The 21285-nt window shown below is 35.0% G+C and overlaps 2 protein-coding genes across 3 annotated transcripts in view; both read left to right on the top strand.

Annotated features, from left to right (window-relative positions):
• Nucleotides 1-21285, top strand: part of LOC127881120 (exosome component 10-like) — a 164127-nt gene that overhangs the window by 99750 nt on the left and 43092 nt on the right. The window lies entirely within an intron of this gene.
• The window catches only part of LOC127881119 (uncharacterized), a 60006-nt gene that overhangs the window by 10495 nt on the left and 28226 nt on the right, over nucleotides 1-21285 (top strand). Inside the window, exons 2-5 of one of the 2 annotated variants that reach the window (XM_052428813.1) lie at nucleotides 15480-16165; nucleotides 16319-16477; nucleotides 16972-17296; nucleotides 19425-20187. In XM_052428813.1, the coding sequence (XP_052284773.1) occupies nucleotides 15638-16165; nucleotides 16319-16477; nucleotides 16972-17296; nucleotides 19425-19459 (1047 nt within the window). In that variant the 5' untranslated portion in view covers nucleotides 15480-15637 and the 3' untranslated portion in view covers nucleotides 19460-20187. Of the gene's footprint in view, nucleotides 1-15479; nucleotides 16166-16318; nucleotides 16478-16971; nucleotides 17297-19424; nucleotides 20188-21285 lie in introns of those variants that run through there. The other variant, XR_008049909.1, reaches the window with a different exon arrangement.

Below are 21285 nucleotides of genomic sequence, written 5' to 3'. Positions count from 1 at the left end.
TTTTGGTATTTAGGTAGAACCATCTGTTGTGGATAGAACAATAAAATAAAAATCATGGGTCACCGTTGTTGTTCATTTTTTATTCGCAATTGAACAACAAGCATATTTTAGCAAAAGAACAATTCACCAATAAGGTAATTACATAAAAACAAGAGTAAATTAATGAGAAAATTGTTCAAAACAACCTCTATTTATCACAGAATATGTAATACTGATTTAATTAGACTGTAAATTAAAAAAAATAACATGAATCGATTGATTAATGTTTTATATTATAATAATTTCACATATGAAAATAATGGAAATTCATCAAAGTCATTTTTTATTTTTAATGCATTCCTGCAACTAGATTTTTTGCAAAATTTACCTAAATGTTAAATGAGTTATAACTTAATTCAAATATAAAAAGAAAACAATAGGTCACCGTTGTCGTTTGGTCACAAATACAGTTTTATAGAAGGTATTAAAATGCAATTTAAAACACAGTGAAAACCATGTACATGGTGAACTTAAAAAAAAACATACTAGTACATGTTTTGCTGTATGCCAATGAAAATGTAGATTTAAATGTAAATGAAAACACAAATTATGTGTAGCAAGATGAGTAAAAGAAGAATAATACAGTAGATATCTGAAATTAAGATGTATACAATATATCAAAGGGGCCGTCCAACAGCTTTAGGCATGTATTGAAGCTGGTCATTAAATACTTAAAATGCTTTATATTGATAAATTTAAACATTTGAACTAAAAATCTCCATTTAAAAAACATTAAAAAAACACATGAATACAATTTAAAAAAAGGAAAAAAAAGTAATCCTTAACAGGACTCGAACCACTGACCCCTGAATTCCTGGAGTAAAAAGCCTACCGCCAATACCACTCGACCATCCACGCTCATATTAAGAGTTGAGCGGAGCAGATGTACTTTTTATGCCCCCCTTCGAAGAACAGGGGGTATATTGCTTTTCACATGTCGGTCGGTCAGTCGGTCTGTTGGTCCGTCCACCAGGTGGTTTCCGGATGATAACTCAAGAACGCTTAGGCCTAGGATCATGAAACTTCATAGGTACATAGATCATGACTTGCAGATGACCCCTATTGATTTTGGAGGTCGCTAGGTCAAAGGTCAAGGTCACGGTGACCCGAAATAGTAAAATGGTTTCCGGATGATAACTGGAGAAGGCTTTTGCCTAGGATCATGAAACTTGATAGGTAGATTGATCATGACTTGCAGATGACCCCTATTGATTTTCAGGTCACTAGGTCAAAGGTCAAGATCACGGTGACCCGAAATAGTAAAATAGTTTCCGGATGTAAACTCAAGAACGCTTATGCCTAGGATCATGAAACTTCATAGGTAGATTGATAATGACTGGCAGATGACCCCTATTGATTTTCAGGTCACTAGGTCAAAGGTCAAGGTCACAGTGACAAAAGTCGTATTCACACAATGGCTGCCAGTACAACGGACAGCCCATATGGAGGGCATGCATGTTTTACAAACAGCCCTTTTTTAAATATTATTGAATGTTCTAAGAAAGTGTATACATTAAGCGTTTATTGCTATGACTACCAATAGACAGTAGTATATCGAGAGAAACTGTTGATAATACTATTCTGTTTTCAATTTAGCTGCTTTAAAAATAAATGTTACAAGATTTTTAATTGTTTTTGCGTTGTCAATTTGTAAGAGTTCGATACATTTTAACATATTTTTGTGATTCCAATAATATCTATGCATAAATTGTTTTCTAGGACTGTTAAAATCTGGACATTCGAGTTAGAAATAGAACTCATCTTCGAGAACGTCGCAGTGTTTACATTTTTGTTATCATACGTTGTCTTTTCAGGTTTGTGCCATCGCCCTGCTTAGACTTCAAGTCTGTGAGCAGATACTCTAAATTGCGTTAACTCGAATATAAATTTTGAAATATTTACAACATTGAGATTAGGCTGAAATATAAAACTTCTGTGAATGCAATAGTTTTTACCCCTTGTCGTTTTTTGTAACTAGGTTATCAATCTTGAACGTATATATCAGATGTGCGTTGTTTTACAATATATATACAAGTTCCAGGGTCTTCCCCAGGCCATTTAAGCGCCCCTTGCCGGGGCGCTTGAATTTCGAAATCAGAGTCCCCGGGGCGCTTGAAATTTTTCGATCAGTGTATTCTTCAGAAAAAGAAAGTGGAGATTGTCCAAAAAAATCAAGGTTTCGCTATCAGTGTATCAATATTCCCTGTTTTAAAAGAGCACTCGGTACCTACTTTCACAAGTTATCGCCATAAACACCACATGGGGTAATCCACTGATAAGAGAATAGCATGACGCGCGTATCGATTATTCTAGCCACATTACACGGTCATTTAAATGCTGACAAGGATGTATCTGGTAACTTTCCAGTCGTCAAACTGTGAAGTTCATCGTCCAATCGGTTACGCGAATGCTTATGAGGGCGGGGTTAACTATCTTACCATTATTTTTGATTGACGTCGGGCATGAAGTAAGAGTTTATCGCAGCTTGATTAGTAAGAAGTTGTACCATTTGAGTAATATAAACCGGTAATTAGTACAGTACAGAACATTAAAGACGGTTTCGGGCATCATCATCACACCTTTTTACTCTAAACAAGTGTTACCTATGACTCATAATTAATACGAGAAATTAATTGCAAGTGGTAAACAATTAATTATTATAGCGAGTAAGTTGTGCAAATGACTCCCGGTTACAATTATGTGATAACAATTTATTTAATTCCAGTACATGTATATTTCAACATGTCCATTTATAGAACTGATTAACCTCGTTTTTCTGACATTTATTCGACACGTAATGCGCTTTAACAAATTTTCGTTGAATAAATTACGCACACTTGTAAATGTTTCGTCCGATAATCGATAGTTAGAAGACTGATGATGGCAACCGGCCGTGATCCTCGTGGACAACGTGAATTTCATGCATAATTCCGTCAAAACATTTATTCGACTCGTAAAGTGTTTAAACAAATTATCGTTGAATTTATAACGCAACGGTGAATATTTGTTGAAATCTCAAATGGGAATAATTAAATTTGTAATCCGAAACCCATTCCCGTAAGTCGATGTTAACGCGTTTTTAATCCGAAACACACTTCCGAATGTAAATGTTACCGCAACGTTAAATATTTTTGCTTCAAATTAGCAGTGCAAATTTATTTTGTGTCGAATCTTTTTCTCAATTAAAAAGAGCGCGAAAATTATGCAGCATGTACAACGTCGCGTCTATTGCATACAAATGGCGTGTATTGAGCGTTTTAACAAGCACACAACAGGTCAGGGGATTGACGCATATTCAGAGGCAATATTTCATCAAATCTATAAATAGTCACTTAAAAAATGGCAAGGTTTGTGTTAAAGAAATAACTGAAAGCCTTTATCGTAAATATTTACCAGAAAGAGATTGATAAAAACGGAATAAACGGGATTATCGGATAATAAATAGAAACTTGAAAAATAGTTATATACAGTAATAGAGTCGGGATGAAACGGATGTATTGGGGAATCGTTCGAGTCGGGATTTTACTATCTGTGCGGAAAAGTTTTAAAACAATTAAACAATATAAAAAAATATATTTAAATGACTGGGGGATTTTTTTGAAGAGTCATAGCGCACCAAATGACGTCTTTTGACGCTGTTTTTCTTTGAGTTATAACGCACCACAGAACGTGAATTGACACGTTAAATTAAAAAATAAATCAACGTCGGGAGGGTACACCCCTCCCAAACCCACCCCCGATCGGCCCCGGGGCGCCTGAAAAAAATCCTAGGGAAGGCACTGTTGACAACAATTAACGTCCCCCTACTCCTTGAAAATACCATGCCTCACCGAAACCTAGGGTATATAAGATATGTTTAACAGATTTTACCCAAGAATTGTTTTCGGGATAAAGTTCAAGATCATGTTATAACATATTATAAACAATTTAAGTATATTTAACATCATCAGATTGTAATATTTTAACTAATATTTTAAAACATACACGATCAGTTTATTTATTTAGGGGTTTACACCCAAGTTCCCCGTAAATGAAATTATTTTGTGTTTGAGATCGGACACCAGCAACTGTTTACAATAACGTAGGTGTATTCTTTCAATTTGGATGATATTGTTTAATCTCCAAACTGCACAGCCATAACTTCCCTTTTTCAAAATCATTATCTTTGTTTAATTGATATTTGATATTGGAGTTTCCATCGTGCACAATACTCATATAACAAATATTATCCATTTTGTAAACCAGCTTTCGATTCTGCAAAGATAACAATGTCGTCAGTATACAACAATAAAAATAATGTTAACATGCGAATATCAACGCCTTCTGATTTGTTTAGTAGAATAAAGTGTTTCTCGATATTGTTAAGATACATTGAAAAATAAAAAGGGCGATAATGATTCCACTTGCCTTACCCCTAAACAACTTGTAAACGATTCATTACTGATTTCGTTGTTATTTTTTATTTTTGATTTAACAACATTATATATTGATCTTATTATATTCAAAATTTTACCTCTTATGCCTAGTTTTATTAGTTTGTACCATATAATATCTCTCACAACAAAATCGAATGCCATTGTGAAATCAATAAATGCCGTATACAGTTTCTTTTTTTGAGTTAAAATATGAGAAATAATACCTTGGAAGACAAATAAATTATAAACTGTTTCCATCCTTTTCCGAAATCCGGCTTGGGCTTCTATGTAGACATTATATTCCACCCCCCAGACGCTCGATCGATTGTTAATAATTTTAATAAGTAATTTTCTTATAGTGCTAAACAATATAATTTTCTGTAATTGGCCTTGTCGTCTAATTCGCCGTTCTCATTTATAGGGGCAATTAACCCTTCGCTCCATGCCTCTGGAAAATAACTTTAGTTGAACATTTTATTAAAAAGTACAAACAAAACCTCCAAAAAATGAATTTCGCAAACTCTATGTTTTAAAAACTCATTTAATACATAATCCGGACAAGCCAACTTACCAGTTTTTAAACAAATGCATGCTTTTTTAATTTCTTCACGTGTACTTTCAATGTTTAACTCTTCAAACATGACGTGTAATTCGTCATTCAAATTCCGCTTATTAAAATGTCTCCGTCTGGTTGGTATAAGTGTGAATTGGGATCATTTATTGATTAAAAATATCTTGCAAAGTCATCTGTATGCACTGTGCTTGATTTAATTGGCTTAACAGATCCTTTTAACATATTTAAATATCTATTTGCATCTGAATATCTATTGTGTTTTAGAATTTTTGTCTGTTCCGAATCATATTGATATTTATTCTTTCTAACAAGGTAGTTCTATAAACAACGTGCACTGGTCATGATAATTATATTTTTTGTCACACCTGCCATTCCTATGTATGTTCAATAGTTTCTAGAACTCCGTTTTTGCTGATTTACACTCGTTACTGAACCATTTGTTATTTTGAACATGTTGAAATTTTTCATTGTTGATATTTTTTATAGTTTTCTTAAATAATGGTGAACACTCTTAATCAACAATGGAACAGAAATTGTCTAAGTTTTGGTCTAAAGACGACAAAATGTTAGTGGTATTTATATCATTGCACACCGTGTTTAAAGACTGTAAAATACTTAAATTTTGTATTGACTTTATATAAAGATCGGTTTTAGTTTTATCCCATTTGTACATATATGTTGCATTAGCATATTTATTTTTGAACAAAGCAGCTGTATCAATATCATCAAAAGTATCCTAATTATTGTAGTTAGTTATATAAAATTGTACTACACAGTGATCAGATATTAAATTAGAATCAAAGACCTCAAACTGATCAAAACATTTGAATAAAGAAGGTGAACACATAACAAGATCGATAACACTAGACCTTTGGTTGGTTACACAAGTGAATTTTCCAATTGTACTATCTACACCTACTCTACCGTTCAACACTTTTAACCCAGTCATTTTGCAAAATTCAAGTAGACAATTAACATGCTCATTAACAACTTTATAATTATTGACTTTAATCTTGGTAAACAACTGTCTGCGATATAATCTTCTGGAAATACATTAAATCGCTGTAAATCATTATTTTCCTGGTAATACATTAAATCGCTGTAAATCATTATTTTCCTGGTAATACATTAAATCGCTGTAAATCATTATTTTCAACATATTGGCTTTAACGCCAATTCTTGAATTAAAATCTCCGCATACTATAAATCTGCAATTAAACATTTAAACATATTTTACACGTGTTTGTATTAAATTACGGTTAAGTTGTGGTTGCTCTGGACGATTTCTTCACACTTATTTATAATAAATTGCACCTTAAGGACGTACGCGGCAGTTTTAGTGCAAATTTTGCTACACCTAGAATCTGATAAGTTTTGGTATTTAGGTAGAACCATCTGTTGTGGATAGAACATAAAAATAAAAATCATGGGTCACCGTTGTTGTTCATTTTTTATTCGCAATTGAACAACAAGCATATTTTAGCACAAGAACAATTCACCAATAAGGTAATTACATAAAAACAAGAGTAAATTAATGAGAAAATTGTTCAAAACAACCTCTATTTATTACAGAATATGTAATACTGATTTAATTAGACTGTAAATAAAAAAAATAACATGAATCGATTGATTTATGTTTTATATTATAATAATTTCACTTTCAAATAATGGAAATTCATCATAGTCATTTTTATTTTTAAATGCATTCCTGCACCTAGATTTTTTGCAATATTTACCTAAATGTTAAATGAGTTATAACTTAATTCAAATATAAAAAGAAAACAATAGGTCACCGTTGTCGTTTGGTCACAAATACAGTTTTATAGAATGTATTAAAATGCAATTTAAAACACAGTGAAAACCATGTACATGGTGAACATAAAAAAAACATACTAGTACATGTATTGCTGTATGCCAATGAAAATGTGGATTTAAATGTAAATGAAAACACAAACTATGTGTAGCAAGATGAGTAAAAGAAGAAGAATACAGTAAATATCTGAAAACAAGATGTATACAATATATCAAAGGGGCCGTCAAACAGATTTAGGCATGTATTGAAGCTGGTCATTAAATACTTAAAATGCCTTATATTGATAAATTTAAACATTTGAACTAAAAATCTTCATTTAAAAAACTTAAAAAAAAACACATGAATACAATTTAAAAAAAAGGAAAAAAAAAGAAACCCTTAACAGGACTCGAACCACTGACCCCTGGATTCCTGGAGTAAAAAGCCTACCGCCAATACCACTCGACCATCCACGCTCATATTAAGGGTGGAGCGGAGCAGATGTACTTTTTATGCCCCCCTTCGAAGAACAGGGGTATATTGCTTTGCACATGTCGGTCGGTCAGTCGGTCTGTTGGTCCGTCCACCAGGTGGTTTCCGGATGATAACTCAAGAACGCTTAGGCCTAGGATCATGAAACTTCATAGGTACATAGATCATGACTTGCAGATGACCCCTATTGATTTTGAGGTCACAAGGTCAAAGGTCAAGGTCACGGTGACCCGAAATAGTAAAATGGTTTCCGGATGATAACTGAAGAAGGCTTTTGCCTAGGATCATGAAACTTGATAGGTAGATTGATCATGACTTGCAGATGACCCCTATTGATTTTCAGGTCACTAGGTCAAAGGTCAAGTTCACGGTGACCCGAAATAGTAAAATAGTTTCCGGATGTTAACTCAAGAACTCTAATGCCTAGGATCATGAAACTTCATAGGTAGATTGATAATGACTGGCAGATGACCCCTATTGATTTTCAGGTCACTAGGTAAAAAGTGAAGGTCAAGGTGACCCAAAATAGTCAAATGGTTTCCGGATGATAACTCAAGAACGCTTATTCCTAGGATCATGAAACTTGATAGGTAGATTGATCACGACTCACACTTGACCCTTATTGATTTTCAGGTCACTAGGTCAAAGGTCAAGGTCACGGTGACCTGAAATAGTAAAATGGTTTCCAGATGATAACTCAAGAACGCTTATTCCTAGGATCATGAAACTTGATAAGTAGATTGATCATGACTCGCAGTTGACCCCTATAGATTTTCAGGTTACTATATCAAAGGTCAAGGTCACGGTGACCCGAAGTAGTAAAATGGTTTCCGGATGATAACTCGACAACGCTTATGGCTAGGATCATGAAACTTCATAGGTACATTGATCATGACTCGCAGATGACCCCTATTGATTTTGAGGTCACTAGGTCAAAGGTCAAGGCCATGGTGACCCGAAATAGTAAAATGGTTTCAGGATGATAACTCAAGAACGCTTATGCCTAGAATCATGAAACTTCATAGGTTCATTGATCATGAGTCGCAGATGACCCCTATGTATTTTCAGGTCACTAGGTCAAAGGTCAAGGTCACGGTGACCTGAAATAGTAAAATGGTTTCCGGATGATTACTGAATAGCGCTTATGCCTAGGATCATGAAACTTGATAGGTAGATTGATCATGACTCGCAGATGACCCCTTTTGATATTCAGGTCACTAGGTCAAATGTCTAGGTCACGGTGACTCGAAATAGTTAAATGGTATCCGGATGATAACTCAAGAACGCTTATGGCTAGGATCATGAAATTTCATAGGTACATTGATCATGACTCGCAGATGACCTCTATTGATTATCAGGTCACTAGGTTAAAGGTCAAGGTCACAGTGACAAAAACCTATTTACACAATGGCTTTCACTACCACGGATAGCCCATATGGGGGCATGCATGTTTTACAAACAGCCCTTGTTACCTATATAAGCAATCCTCGTAGTTTCCCAAAATATCGTTTCGCGTCGATACGACGCTTTATCTGTTGGACGGCCCTTTAAAGGGGTATATCAAAGGTATTTCATTTTCATGGACAATAGCTGTCCATTTTGTGTACCTTGCGTTCAATTTAAGCATGTTTGTTGTTCTTTCGTTCTTACATTGTTTACATACTTTTTTATCCGAATATCCGAAATATATTGCACTTATTTTGCAACCGGTGTTTCAGTAAAAAAAAATTTGCGTGAAACTAAACTTCCGCGTACGTCCTTAATAATAGCTCCGTACGTTAAATTTGTGTTTAAGTAAGGTGTGGTGACAGTAATGTTGTCACGAAGATTCCTAAATGTATTTGCAGCATATATGTGTTTGTTGTGTTAACGTCATAATTGTTCAGTGTTCATTCGCATAATGATTACAGTATTGACTGACAAAATTGTGCAAATTTGATAATAAGAATTTTAATTTGAAATTTATTTTGTTTCGTGCCAAACAGGAACTACATTTAGGTCTTTGAAACTTGAAATGCATTGCGAATAATGAGGACATGTAGACACTGCTTTATCCGTTTTTGTATTATTGGATAGACGCTTTAGTTTTGGTAGCTATCTGAAGAATTTTGAACATTGCATTGGTAGTGAAACTAGAGGTAAGAATTAAGAAGTTATATTAATATAGAAAGGTACTATATTTACCTAACTTTAATACATGAAATAGACTTATATGTTAACATTAAAAAAAATCATACATTTATATCGAAACTATCATGGAGATTTCGAACAACATGGATGATTTCTATTGTTTCATTGATATTTTATATTAATTTCAGTTTGTCACTAAATCAGACAAAACAATTGTTCTGTCATATAAAATAAATTAATATCAGGCACGAATCCATTACAGTCAACATATTTCGATGTCTACTTTGCTTGCTATATCTTATTCATACACAATACTCGTTTTATATTGATAATACCGCGTTCTTTTCCTCCATAAGTGTACACTCGAAAACTTTTCTAACGCAACACTTTTCAAACATGAATTTCTTAGTTATGAGTTAAGATTATGATTAAACATTTCACATGTGAACATTTGACTTCATTTCTTATAGGCTTACGTTAAAATCATTCATCCGTGACGATTGGACAGGTATGAATGATTTAATGCACGTAGAACTGTTGAATTATTCTTCGTGTATGTCAATTTCATCACTTAGATGGGTTCTTGCACCAGGAAACATAGCATTGATTTTAAAAATGCTCGAATCATATGAATACTCAAAAGCGATACCGCGCATGTTGGCAAGTTGCAGGATACTTACTTCACGTGCTAAAGCTTCCGATCGTCACGGACTTAAGCTTTCATGGTTAGCTTTCACCAAATGTAGACAAATGATTACATGTACAATTTTAAATAAAAACATTACTCATTAATGAGATATTCAAGTTTGAAAAGTGTTGCGTTAGAAAAGTACACAATACACTTGCAGGTAGTCTGCAAAATGCAACAAATGAGCGGTTGCGTTCCTGATTATTCGTATGGGCCATACATTTGTTAGAATTAATGTTTTGTATCCTGGTGTTAAAAACCCACATTAAAAGATGAAATTGTTGTTTTTTTTTAAATAATATCGCGTTTTACCATTTCCACGTGCAAAAAGATGAAACCACACATACCCCACTGTGTTTAAGCGTCCGATCGTCACGGATTGAAGATTTTATCGTCATTTTGTTCAGAATGTAGTCAAATGATAACATGTTAAATTTTTAATGATAATCTTAACTCATACGTGAGATATTTAAGCTTGAAAATTGTGGCGTTAAAAACGTCTTAAAGTGTACACTAAAAACTCCTGCTATCCAATGGTATATATGATTTATGACATGTTACATGCATGTATTAGACTTAGATTATATGATTAGGTCAAAACAAGTAACAGTGTGGAAAGGACAAGGACATGTTTATGACACTGATCCGACTAAAAACGTGGATTGAAATGAAGTGCTTTGCTAAATCGGAATTTCGGTGATAACTGATGCAACACAAATTAAAAAAGTCCCACAACTGAATGTAAGCATGTGAGATAATTTTTTATGATATTGCAACAATGCTATTATTATACATAGTTAGATACTTGCAATCATAGTTTATGTAGAATTGTTTGAAGAACTTTTTTTATTAATAATTGTTTAAAGTCCTAAATAATATAACAAACTCGTTTTATCTTCACAGGCATAACATATATATATATGGGTCAGAGAATTGTCATTGTTTATGTTATGCAACGAACGAGTAAACTATAACATGAGATATCCTATCAGATTTATTGCGTTACAGAAGAGGAATGGGTTCCTCTGTAGAGAAATGTAGTAATCTTGCATGACAACTATTTAAATTCAGTAACAGACATGTTCCAACTTTAAATCTAAAATTGGATTGTATTGTGTCCAATACTTGAAAAGAAATAACGATGTAATTCCTCACACTTTAAGCAACAAAATACAGAAATATGTAACCCAATAAAATAATTATCAAAATATAAAATATGTGTTGATAACACACTTTACACAAACTTTGGGTTAAGCTGAAATTATTCAGTTTTCTTCACTTCGCTCAATGTTCAAACACTGTATCGATTGCCTTAACTTGTTACATGTGCTAATTTCTTAAACGCTCTAAGAACAGCTGTGGAGAATAATTCATTTAAGTTTTCATTGATTTGTTTTCTCATTCTTTATTGTATAAATGTAATTCACGTTTCACGTTCTAATCATAATTATTATAAAATACTGTTTAAACCAAAATATTAATTGTGATACATAAGAAAGGGTAGAGGATTGTTTGGTTTATGTGAGCATGAAAGTCTCTACAGCAAAATGAAAGTATATCAGAAAAGAATGTATGATTGAATTTAATAAATTTGAATTGATGCATAACAAACTAGATACTAGTAAATTTATTTTAACACAAACAACCAAATGTAAATCAACATGTGTTATTTCTTTGTAATACACGCGCAGACACTCTTTCAATCACATATGTTTTACACAGTCATCTGTTTATTGCGTTCATTTCCTTTAAGCCGCCGCGTGTTGGCTGTGTAACCTGCAGCGTCTCGCAAAATCACAATATACACACTGGTTAACAACATTGTTTAACATTTATGATTATCCTTACTATTCAACTTGAACGGAGTCGACACTATCGATACAGCTTTACTGCATTTGTGTTCTACAGGAAATATCAAGTGACAGTCAAGTACAGAGTTTAAATATCTCCCCTTTGTGTAAAATCTTGCTTTATCCAGATTGTGAAACAGACGCAGAATATGCGTTGATTACGTCGGCTATTCATGCTTTTCGTGTTTACGGTAATTCAGTCTTTGAAAAACAATGGAAATATTTTTTTGTTTCTTCGATCGTTTTAATAACTAAAATCAATGTGCGGCGAATAATAATGGGTTAAACGTATGAACGCTATGAAATGTTATCCATTCTTTTACATGTATCGCTACTTCTAAAGGTATTAATTGTAAAAATACACTATTTCTTTCGACATTGACCCAATGATAATTCAATAACACACCCGTTAGAGTCGTGTATTACGTGTCTAAGTATGAGAAAGGAGAACATTGGTAGTCATGCCCTCTTTTCTTAATCATAACAATTGTCACAATAATTATTGGCCGCGTGCTTACGATGAAAGCGAACTTTTTTTATATTTTTGTCAATATTTATCGTACCGTGTAATGCGGTCTCTGAGTATAATTAAACCAAGAGGGCCAAGATGGCCCTAGTTCGCTTACCTTTTTTTCTAGAGTGTTCACTCTAGAGGCATCTCAATAGTCATATAAGGAAAACTGCCCCACATCCCCTGGGGGCCAAGTTTTAAGACAGATCGGGACCATTTTCGAACTCATGTAAGATGTAAATAAAACCAATTTTTTCACCAAGTTTTATGATAATATCTAGAGTGTTCACAAGCTTTTTTGCTATATAATTATAAGGAAAATGCGCCCCCACCCCCGGCAGCCATGCTTTTCAACAGACCAGAATCATTTTCAAACTCAACTCTCGTATCTAGGAAGCAAATGTTCTGATCAAAATTCATGGAAATTTAGCAAAATTGTGACTTCTAGAGTGTTCACATGTTTTCACTACATACATATAGCGAAAAATGCCTCGCTTACTGGCGACCATGTTTTTTTTACCGATCTGGACCATTTTCAAACTCCTCCAAAATATCCATAAAACCAATGTTTTGACCAAGTTTCATGATGATTGAGCAAACAATTGTGATTTTTTGACTTTTTACAAGTCTTTTTTACTATATAAATATTAGGTGAAATGCCCTGTCACCCTGGCAGCCATGTTTTTTCAACGGACCGACACCATTTTCGAACTTAATTCACGTATCTATGAAACAAATGTTCTCAACAAATTTCATGAAGATTGGACCAAAAATGTGACTTCTAAAGTGTTCACATGATTTAACTATTTATACATATAGAGAAAACTGTCCCGTCCCCTAGTGGCCATGTTTTTTCACTGATCTAGACCATTTTCGAACTCGTCAGATATATCTATTAAACCAATGTTTTGACCAAGTTTCATGATGATTGGGCACTAATTGTTACTTCTAGAGTGTTCACAAGGTTTCTCTAAAGCCAAATAAGGAAAACTGCCACGCCCACTGGCGGCCATGTTTTTATACGAACCGGAACCAGTTGTGTACTCAACCAACCTATCATTAAGACAAACATTTTTACGAAGTTACATGAAGATTGGGCATGAAATGAGACTTCAAGAATGGTTACAAGGTTTTTCTTTTTTTTATTACCTAGTGATCTAGTTTTTGACCCAGCAAGACCCAGTTTCGAACTCGATCGAGTTATTATTGGTACAAATCTTCTGACCAAGTTTCATGAAGATCGGACAAGAAATGAGGCCTCTAGAGTGTTTACAAGGTTTCTCTATTGTCAAATGAAGGAAACTGCCCTGCCCACTGGCGGCCATGTTTTTCAACTGACCGGAACCACTTTTAACTCAACCAACATATCATTAAGACAAACATGTTAGAGTTACATGAAGATTGGGCATGAAATGTGACCTCTACAGTGTTTACAAGGCATTTCGTTTTTTGACCTAGTGACCTAACTTTTGACCCAACAAGACCCAATTTCGAGCTCTGTCGAGATATCATTGGGACAAATCTTCTGACCAGGTTTCACGAAGGTCGGACAAGAAATGTGGCCTCTAGAGTGTTTACAAAGTTTCTCTAAAGCCAAATAAGGAAAACAGCCACGCCCACTGACGGCCATTTTTTGAACGGACCGGAACCTTGTTTTGAACTCAACCAACATATCATTAAGACAAACATTTTGACAAAGATACACGATGATTGGGCTGAAATTTGACTTCTACAGTGTTAACAAGGTTTTTATTTTTTGTCCTAGTGACCTAGTTTTTTTACCAAGCATAACCCAGTTTCGAACTCGATCGAAGTATCATTGGGGCAAATCTTCTGACCAAGTTTTATGAAGATCGGACAAGGCATGTGGCCACTAGAGTGTTTACAAACAAATGTGGACGGAGGACGGACGGACGGACGACGGACAAAGACCGATCACAAAAGCTCACCTGAGCCATCGGGTGAGCTAAAAAATATATTGTGACACCAAGTCAATTTAAAGCATATATTAAACACTGGAAAATCAGCATAATTTTTCATAATGTTTACGCGACTAATTGTGTTGTTCAAACTTAATTCTGCAAACCCATGAAGCTAGAAGGCTATGGTTAAAGGTGTTCATATCATGTGGGATGATGGTTGTGTTGAGGATTTGTTTTGCTTGCCGTACATTGCATGCAAGTTGAAGCGATACACTAATGATATAATTCATATTAAGTGAGAGCTTTACTTCTTACGGAAAAGTGGAATGGAAGTTTCTATCATATGAATACTAATACAATATATAAAGTAATAAGCGAGCATACGCACACTGGATATAATCCATCTGTAACATTTTTTAAGCTTTAATAACTAAACCATAAAGTAAATCAACTATTTTAACTAAAACAAACACGTTAAAACGTTCATAAAACGATAAGACAAAGCAAGTGCATAAACTTTAAAACAGTTATTTTGCGATAAATATTCGTGGGTATATTTTTTAACATTACGTGTGTTATGTGACAGAATGTGAACTGTAACATTGGTGGTAGTGAAGTTTGAACTATAATATGCTTTTAAAGTATAGTGAAATCTGCTTGTGTGCATTGCCAATTAATAAAACTACTATTCACATACATCAAAAATAAAACACTCATAACCACAATCATCTGGTCTTATACTTAAAGCATGTGGCCAATACGCCTAAATCTTTTCTTCTAACAATGCTGAAAGTGTGACGTTTGGATCTCCTTAAAACGGGTGTTAAACCTAATGATTGACCGCTTCATGACTGGGATCCTAGATTTATTAATTTCTGGAAATTGAGTTTTCACATTGAACGGGTTTTACACGCATAATTTTGTATTAGTATATGCCATTGTTTTAACGGAAATACACATTCTTAAAAAATGTACATTTATTAAATGAGAGAGTGAAAATGTAAATACAAAAATAGCAAGCACATATTTCTGCATATCACAAAGGACATTAATTTTATATTTATAGATGATGAATGAAGTGCCGTAAAACAGTTATGCGTTGATGGAAAGCTGTAAACTTGACTGTTGCTGATTAGAGCGTTGATGTCGTGACACAATTCCGTTACCACTGGGGTTGACTGCTAGGGATTTTGCCAATTGGCGTTTCATGTAGAATTTCAAAGTATGGCTGCTAGCACAAACATTTTCAGTGAAAAGGAGACCAATAACTGGTTTAAGGCATGCCTTGCTCTCAACTGTACGAAGGAAGGGCTTACCAACTTCATTGAAACAGAATTACAGAGGGTCCTCGCAGCGGTTGGTGGAAGTTGTGGGAACTGTTCAATTGAAAACCTGATGTCATGTCCTACTCCGGGTTTGTGCAACAGCAAAGCAAAAAAAAAATGTATGTTTCACAAAGCAAAAGTGTTCCAGCAATGCAAAATATGCGATCAAGTTAAACAAAAAATCATATCGTTCCATAGATTTTACAAGCCATCGTGGCGAAATACAAAAGCAGAAAGATGGGCGACCGAACCGTGGGAAATCGGAAAATGTTACTTACCTCCGGGAGGATACAAAGGTGTCTCCGTGGTGCAGGAATCGGACTTAAATGGCATACTCAGTTTGATGTTGAACTGCACACACTTCGAAACGTGTCTCTCTGCTAGCCTAACTCCTAAACCGCCTGATCCACAGTGCCCTTTAGAAAAGGTTACGTTTAAAACATTTACAATATCAGCTAACTTACGTGTGCAAAAATAGGATATATGCAGTTACCTTTTAATATAATTTTTACTACAACATTGAGTGTCACTTATTATATAGCCTGTCTATTAAAATGACTAATTATCTTTTTTTATTTAGGTCCGTCAGATAGGCCGAGACGTACGACACACAGCCGACTGCAAGGTAAACGATGCTGATCTGCAATACTATTTTCAAACACTGGCAACGCTACTGGCCGATCCAAAGTGCTTAGTGCATGATCCTTTGGCAATAACAGCGCGCACAAAATTAAGTCAGGTTAGACTCCGTTTTTTATATAAATTTATCTTACCGTTTGATCACATCTCCAGCATTTGGGAAAACAATTTCAACTTAAAGTATTAAATGGATTTTCCGTAAATATCCACACATACAATTGCAAGAAGAATTGATATATCGATGAAATTGTAACGATGAAAACAATGAAAACAAATGTGTGCTTGATAAAAGCAGGATTTAAACGTTCTCAATGCCTTCAAATTGCACATATGAATAAAGTATATTTCGCGTTATGAGTACCTTCAAATGTTCATAACTGGTCATGCGAAAAATTACATATCATTTCTGTTATATGAAATGTGCACGTGACTTCGTTTAAGAGAATCAAAGGGAACATGAAATAGCTTGTCATAACAATAATGGGGAAAATGCAAATAAAGTTATTGATATAGATAATTGTATACATTGTGCAAATGCGTACATGTAATAAAAGGAAGAGTTACATGAGGACATACAAAGTTATCTGCATTTAGTTGCAGAATGATCGTTTGTCACTATTCGAACTGGGCGAGCTGTTGAAAGATGCCAGTCAAACCCTCAAACAAGCGAAAGCGGCCGGGGAACACTTTTCAAAAGTTGCGGAAATTACTCTCCAGGAAGCTTTGCAATCAATAGAGGCATCTTTACAGGCTGGTAAACAACAAATTGAAGCAGTGATTTCTGATTCAAAAAAACAATTAGATATACACACACAAGACAGTGTAAGGAAAATATCAGAAGAAACTCGAGTTGGTATTGAGCGCATTCAACAAGTAGAAATCAACCAAGCGATTGACGACTATGGACGGGATGTTGATGGTATGTATTCATCAACGTTGGTCCCAATCAACCTCTAATTATGCTCCCCTTCGAAGAAGAGGGGGTATATTGCTTTGCACATGTCGGTCGGTTGGTCTATCGGTCCGTCCACCAGGTGGTTTCCGGATGATGACTCAAGAACGCTTGGGCATGAAACTTAATAGGAACATTGATCATGATTCGCAGATGACCGCTATTGATTTTGAGGTCACTAGGTCAAAGGTCAAGGTCACGGTGACTCGAAATGGTAAAATGGTTTTTTGATGATAACTCAAGAATGCATACGCGGCCAACAGGGCGAACTCTGAACAATATAACTGAAGCAACTGGTCTGTAATCCTAAATCTATAATTATCAGTCCAATGAAACATCATCATTTGAGTAAAATAAAGTGGATCAGTAAAAACATTATCAGAATATGAGATTTTTTTTGTATATTTTGTATATTAAATATCGTGTTAATGTTTAATTTTGTTGATTAATATCAATATAAGCAGGACAGGGAAGGTAATACACTATTATATCTTTCTTATATACAGGGGAAACAAATGCAATGAGTTTGAATTTCATGTTTAAAAAATAGAGGATATTTGTTCATGTCAGTGTGAGATCATTTTTTTTTATCTAATACATTACCACTATCCACATTATACCCCCCCCCTCTCACTCCCCCCTACCCCTCCTACCCCCGCCCCCACCACCACCCCCCAAAAAAAATATTTTTATTTTTTTTAAACATCTCATAAATTACCACACCCCACATTATACATCCCTCTCACTCAGCCCTACCCCACTACCCCCCAACTACCCAAAGCCCCTCTCACCCCCATCCCCCCTTCCCCCCATCCCCCCATTTTTTTTAAACATCTTATAAATTACCCCACCCCACATTATACCCCCCCTCTCCCTCCCCCCTACCCCCTTACCCCCCACCCACCCAATATTTTTTAAACATCTAATAAATTACCCCACCCCACATTATACCCCCCCCCTCTCACCCTCCCTACCCCACCACCCCCCCCAATTTTTTTTAAACATCTAATAAATTACCACCCCACATTATACCCCCCTCACACCCCCCCCCCCGAAGTATTGTATTCAAAGGTCTATTTTTTCCTTTTCATTGTCTATTACATATGAACCGCACTCTGGAAAAACTCTGCTAAATGCATGTTTATAAAGTGTCGTTTCAGTGCATCCTGTGCAGGCTAAAAACTAGATATTCGCTTAGAAGAGACTTTATTTGAACGAAAATTCTATAAAAGCATTGTGTACTGTCCCAGATTAGCAATTGTGGACTACGCACATGCATTTTGCCAGGTTTTTCCATATCGTGACTCATATCCTTTATTGTAGGCATCTGGTTATTTCTTACACAATCATTTCAGTTTTTGCTGCAACTTTCGTCAGTTTTAATGCACCCCTTCGAAGAAGAGGGGGTTATTGTTTTGCACATGTCGTTCGGTCGGTCCGTCGGTCGGTCGGTCCGTCCACCAGATGGTTTCCGGATGATAACTCAAGAACGCTTAGGCCTAGGATCATGAAGCTTCATAGGTACATTGATCATGACTGGCAGATACCCCCCCTATTGATTTTCAGGTCACTAGGTCTAAGGTCAAGGTCACAGTGACTCGAAATAGTAAAATGGTTTCTGGATGATAACTCAAGAATGCTTTGGCCTAGGATCATGAAACTTCATTGGTACATTGATCATGACTGGCAGATGACCCCTATTTATTTTCAGGTCACTAGGTTAAAGGTCAAGGTCACAGTGACTCGAAATAGTAAAATGGTTTCCTGAAGATGACTCAAGAATAATTTAGCCTAGGATCATGAAGCTTCATAGATTATTATATATATTGATTTTCAGGTCACTAGGTCAAAGGTCAAGGTCACGGTGACAAAAAACGTATTCACACAATGGCTGCTACTACAACTGACAGCCCATATGGGGGGCATGCATGTTTTACAAACAGCCCTTGTTATTATCATCATATAATCAAGTATTTAAATGCTTTATTGATCATATCAGGAGGTGTGTAAATGCATGCGTAAGTGTGTCATTGTTATGTTTCCTGTTAATTTGCTTTTTATCTGAATGATACAAATGTGTACCACTTTTCTGTAGGGGGTGCGAATCCATGTGGCATTGACTGCCCCTGAAGATTTAGGCAAACAAAAACGATTTTCTCATGCTAGCGGATCGATGCCCGTTGTTGCACGTACAGGGATGAAAAAAAACGTATTTGTAACATGCGTTAAATTGTCTGGACATGTACGCCAAAGTTATACATACACGCAGAAAACAATGTGAAACTGATGTGTTTATTATAATGCATATGTTCTCACTGAGTATTTAATTAATAGTATATTTTTTCCACAGAAAATAAAACAACTTGTCGACATGGGAGTGTCGCATTTAACCGTTTACTCCGTATCTCATTTAAATACATTATATTCTAGTACAACAACCCAGAGAAATGGTTTGATAATACAATGCAATGTGTAGTGACATTTTTAACATTATCTGCAGCACTTGCAATTAACTGGAATGCAAAAAAAGATATAACACAGGAGTGAGTAACGATTTTGTTAAGTCCCGTTATGCTTACACAGACACCCTAAAATTTTGTGGGACAAATCGTGGTTACCTGATACAACACACATGACAAGACGGAAATTTGTTCCTACGTTTTTTCACCTCCGAGACATTGGTTCATACATTTAATTGACAACCCGGATATTGGTTCCTACGTAATTTATATCCTGTGTTCCTTTGTAACAAGCTGCCATTTGTTATTATTGTATATATATATATATATATATCAACGAGGAGAAGTATCATGCAAAGAATGATAACAAAATACTTTCTAAAATAAGAGTTATTTTCCTTTGTTGTTCTGTATGAGGTAAGTGTTAAGGCCCTTTGTGAGCTATATCCAATATGCATTCGAACTTAATTTATCCACGATCGTCTTTTCCTGTCCGACCTTTTCGTCCTACATGTATTATGTTGATGTTACAGAATGAAAACAGTTTTGCAGGTATTTTTCCGTTTAAGAACACTCCACTACCGTACTACTTTGACTCTTTAAAAATGTAAGGAACATTTACAAACATATAACAAACATATCAAGAGGTCGCCGTGGTGTAATGGATATGGTGTCCGCCTAGCGACCGGGAGGTCACGGGTTCGATCCCAACCGTGGGAGCGTTCTTTAGATCTCCCCATAGACACCAAGTACTGGTTCTAGGCCCAGGAAACGGACTCGAGAGCGCTTAAGGCTTTAGATGCAATCGAGCTTAAATAAATAGGTTTAAACTAAACATATAACGGCTGGTAGAATCTGTTTACAAAATACATCCGCAGTATTCGCTTTATTTAATGCTTTCCAATTGTTTATAGAGAAACATCAGTGAATTAAAACTGATATTTCACAGTTTCAAAGATAGAAAAAATAACAGTGAAAATTATCGATAATTTTCATTGTTTTACCGGAACTATTTTTGATATGTTTGGTTTCCCTATTGTTACCTCGATTGTACCAAGGGAGACGTCTCTCTGCATTAAATGTTTATAAAAAACATACGGGCAAGCTTCCTTTGAACATATATGTAATAAGATTTTGGGCACTCAACGGATAATTATATGGTTCGGAATGGCAAGAATACTTAAATAATCATTTGTAAGCATGACATAAAAGAAAAGTATTGTATTTAGTTGGGTTATCGATTTTTATTCATTCGTGATCATAGAAAAAATATTTTCGCTCGTGGCGCATTAATTCACTTGTGATCATTGAAATATATATTTTTTTAATGATCGCACGTGAAATAAAATCAACATTCCATCAAATCCAACACATATCCTCTATGACGAATACTGCTATTGTTACTTTTGACTAACTGTTTTCTGAATTGTGTGAGCTCCGGGTATCGCGACTAAAAATACCATTATTGTTTTTTTTTAACAATCAACACATTCTTTT

The sequence above is a fragment of the Dreissena polymorpha genome, chromosome 5, assembly GCF_020536995.1.
Source record: "Dreissena polymorpha isolate Duluth1 chromosome 5, UMN_Dpol_1.0, whole genome shotgun sequence".
Lineage (NCBI taxonomy): Eukaryota > Metazoa > Mollusca > Bivalvia > Myida > Dreissenidae > Dreissena > Dreissena polymorpha.
This window is presented reverse-complemented; position numbering and strand designations above follow the sequence as displayed.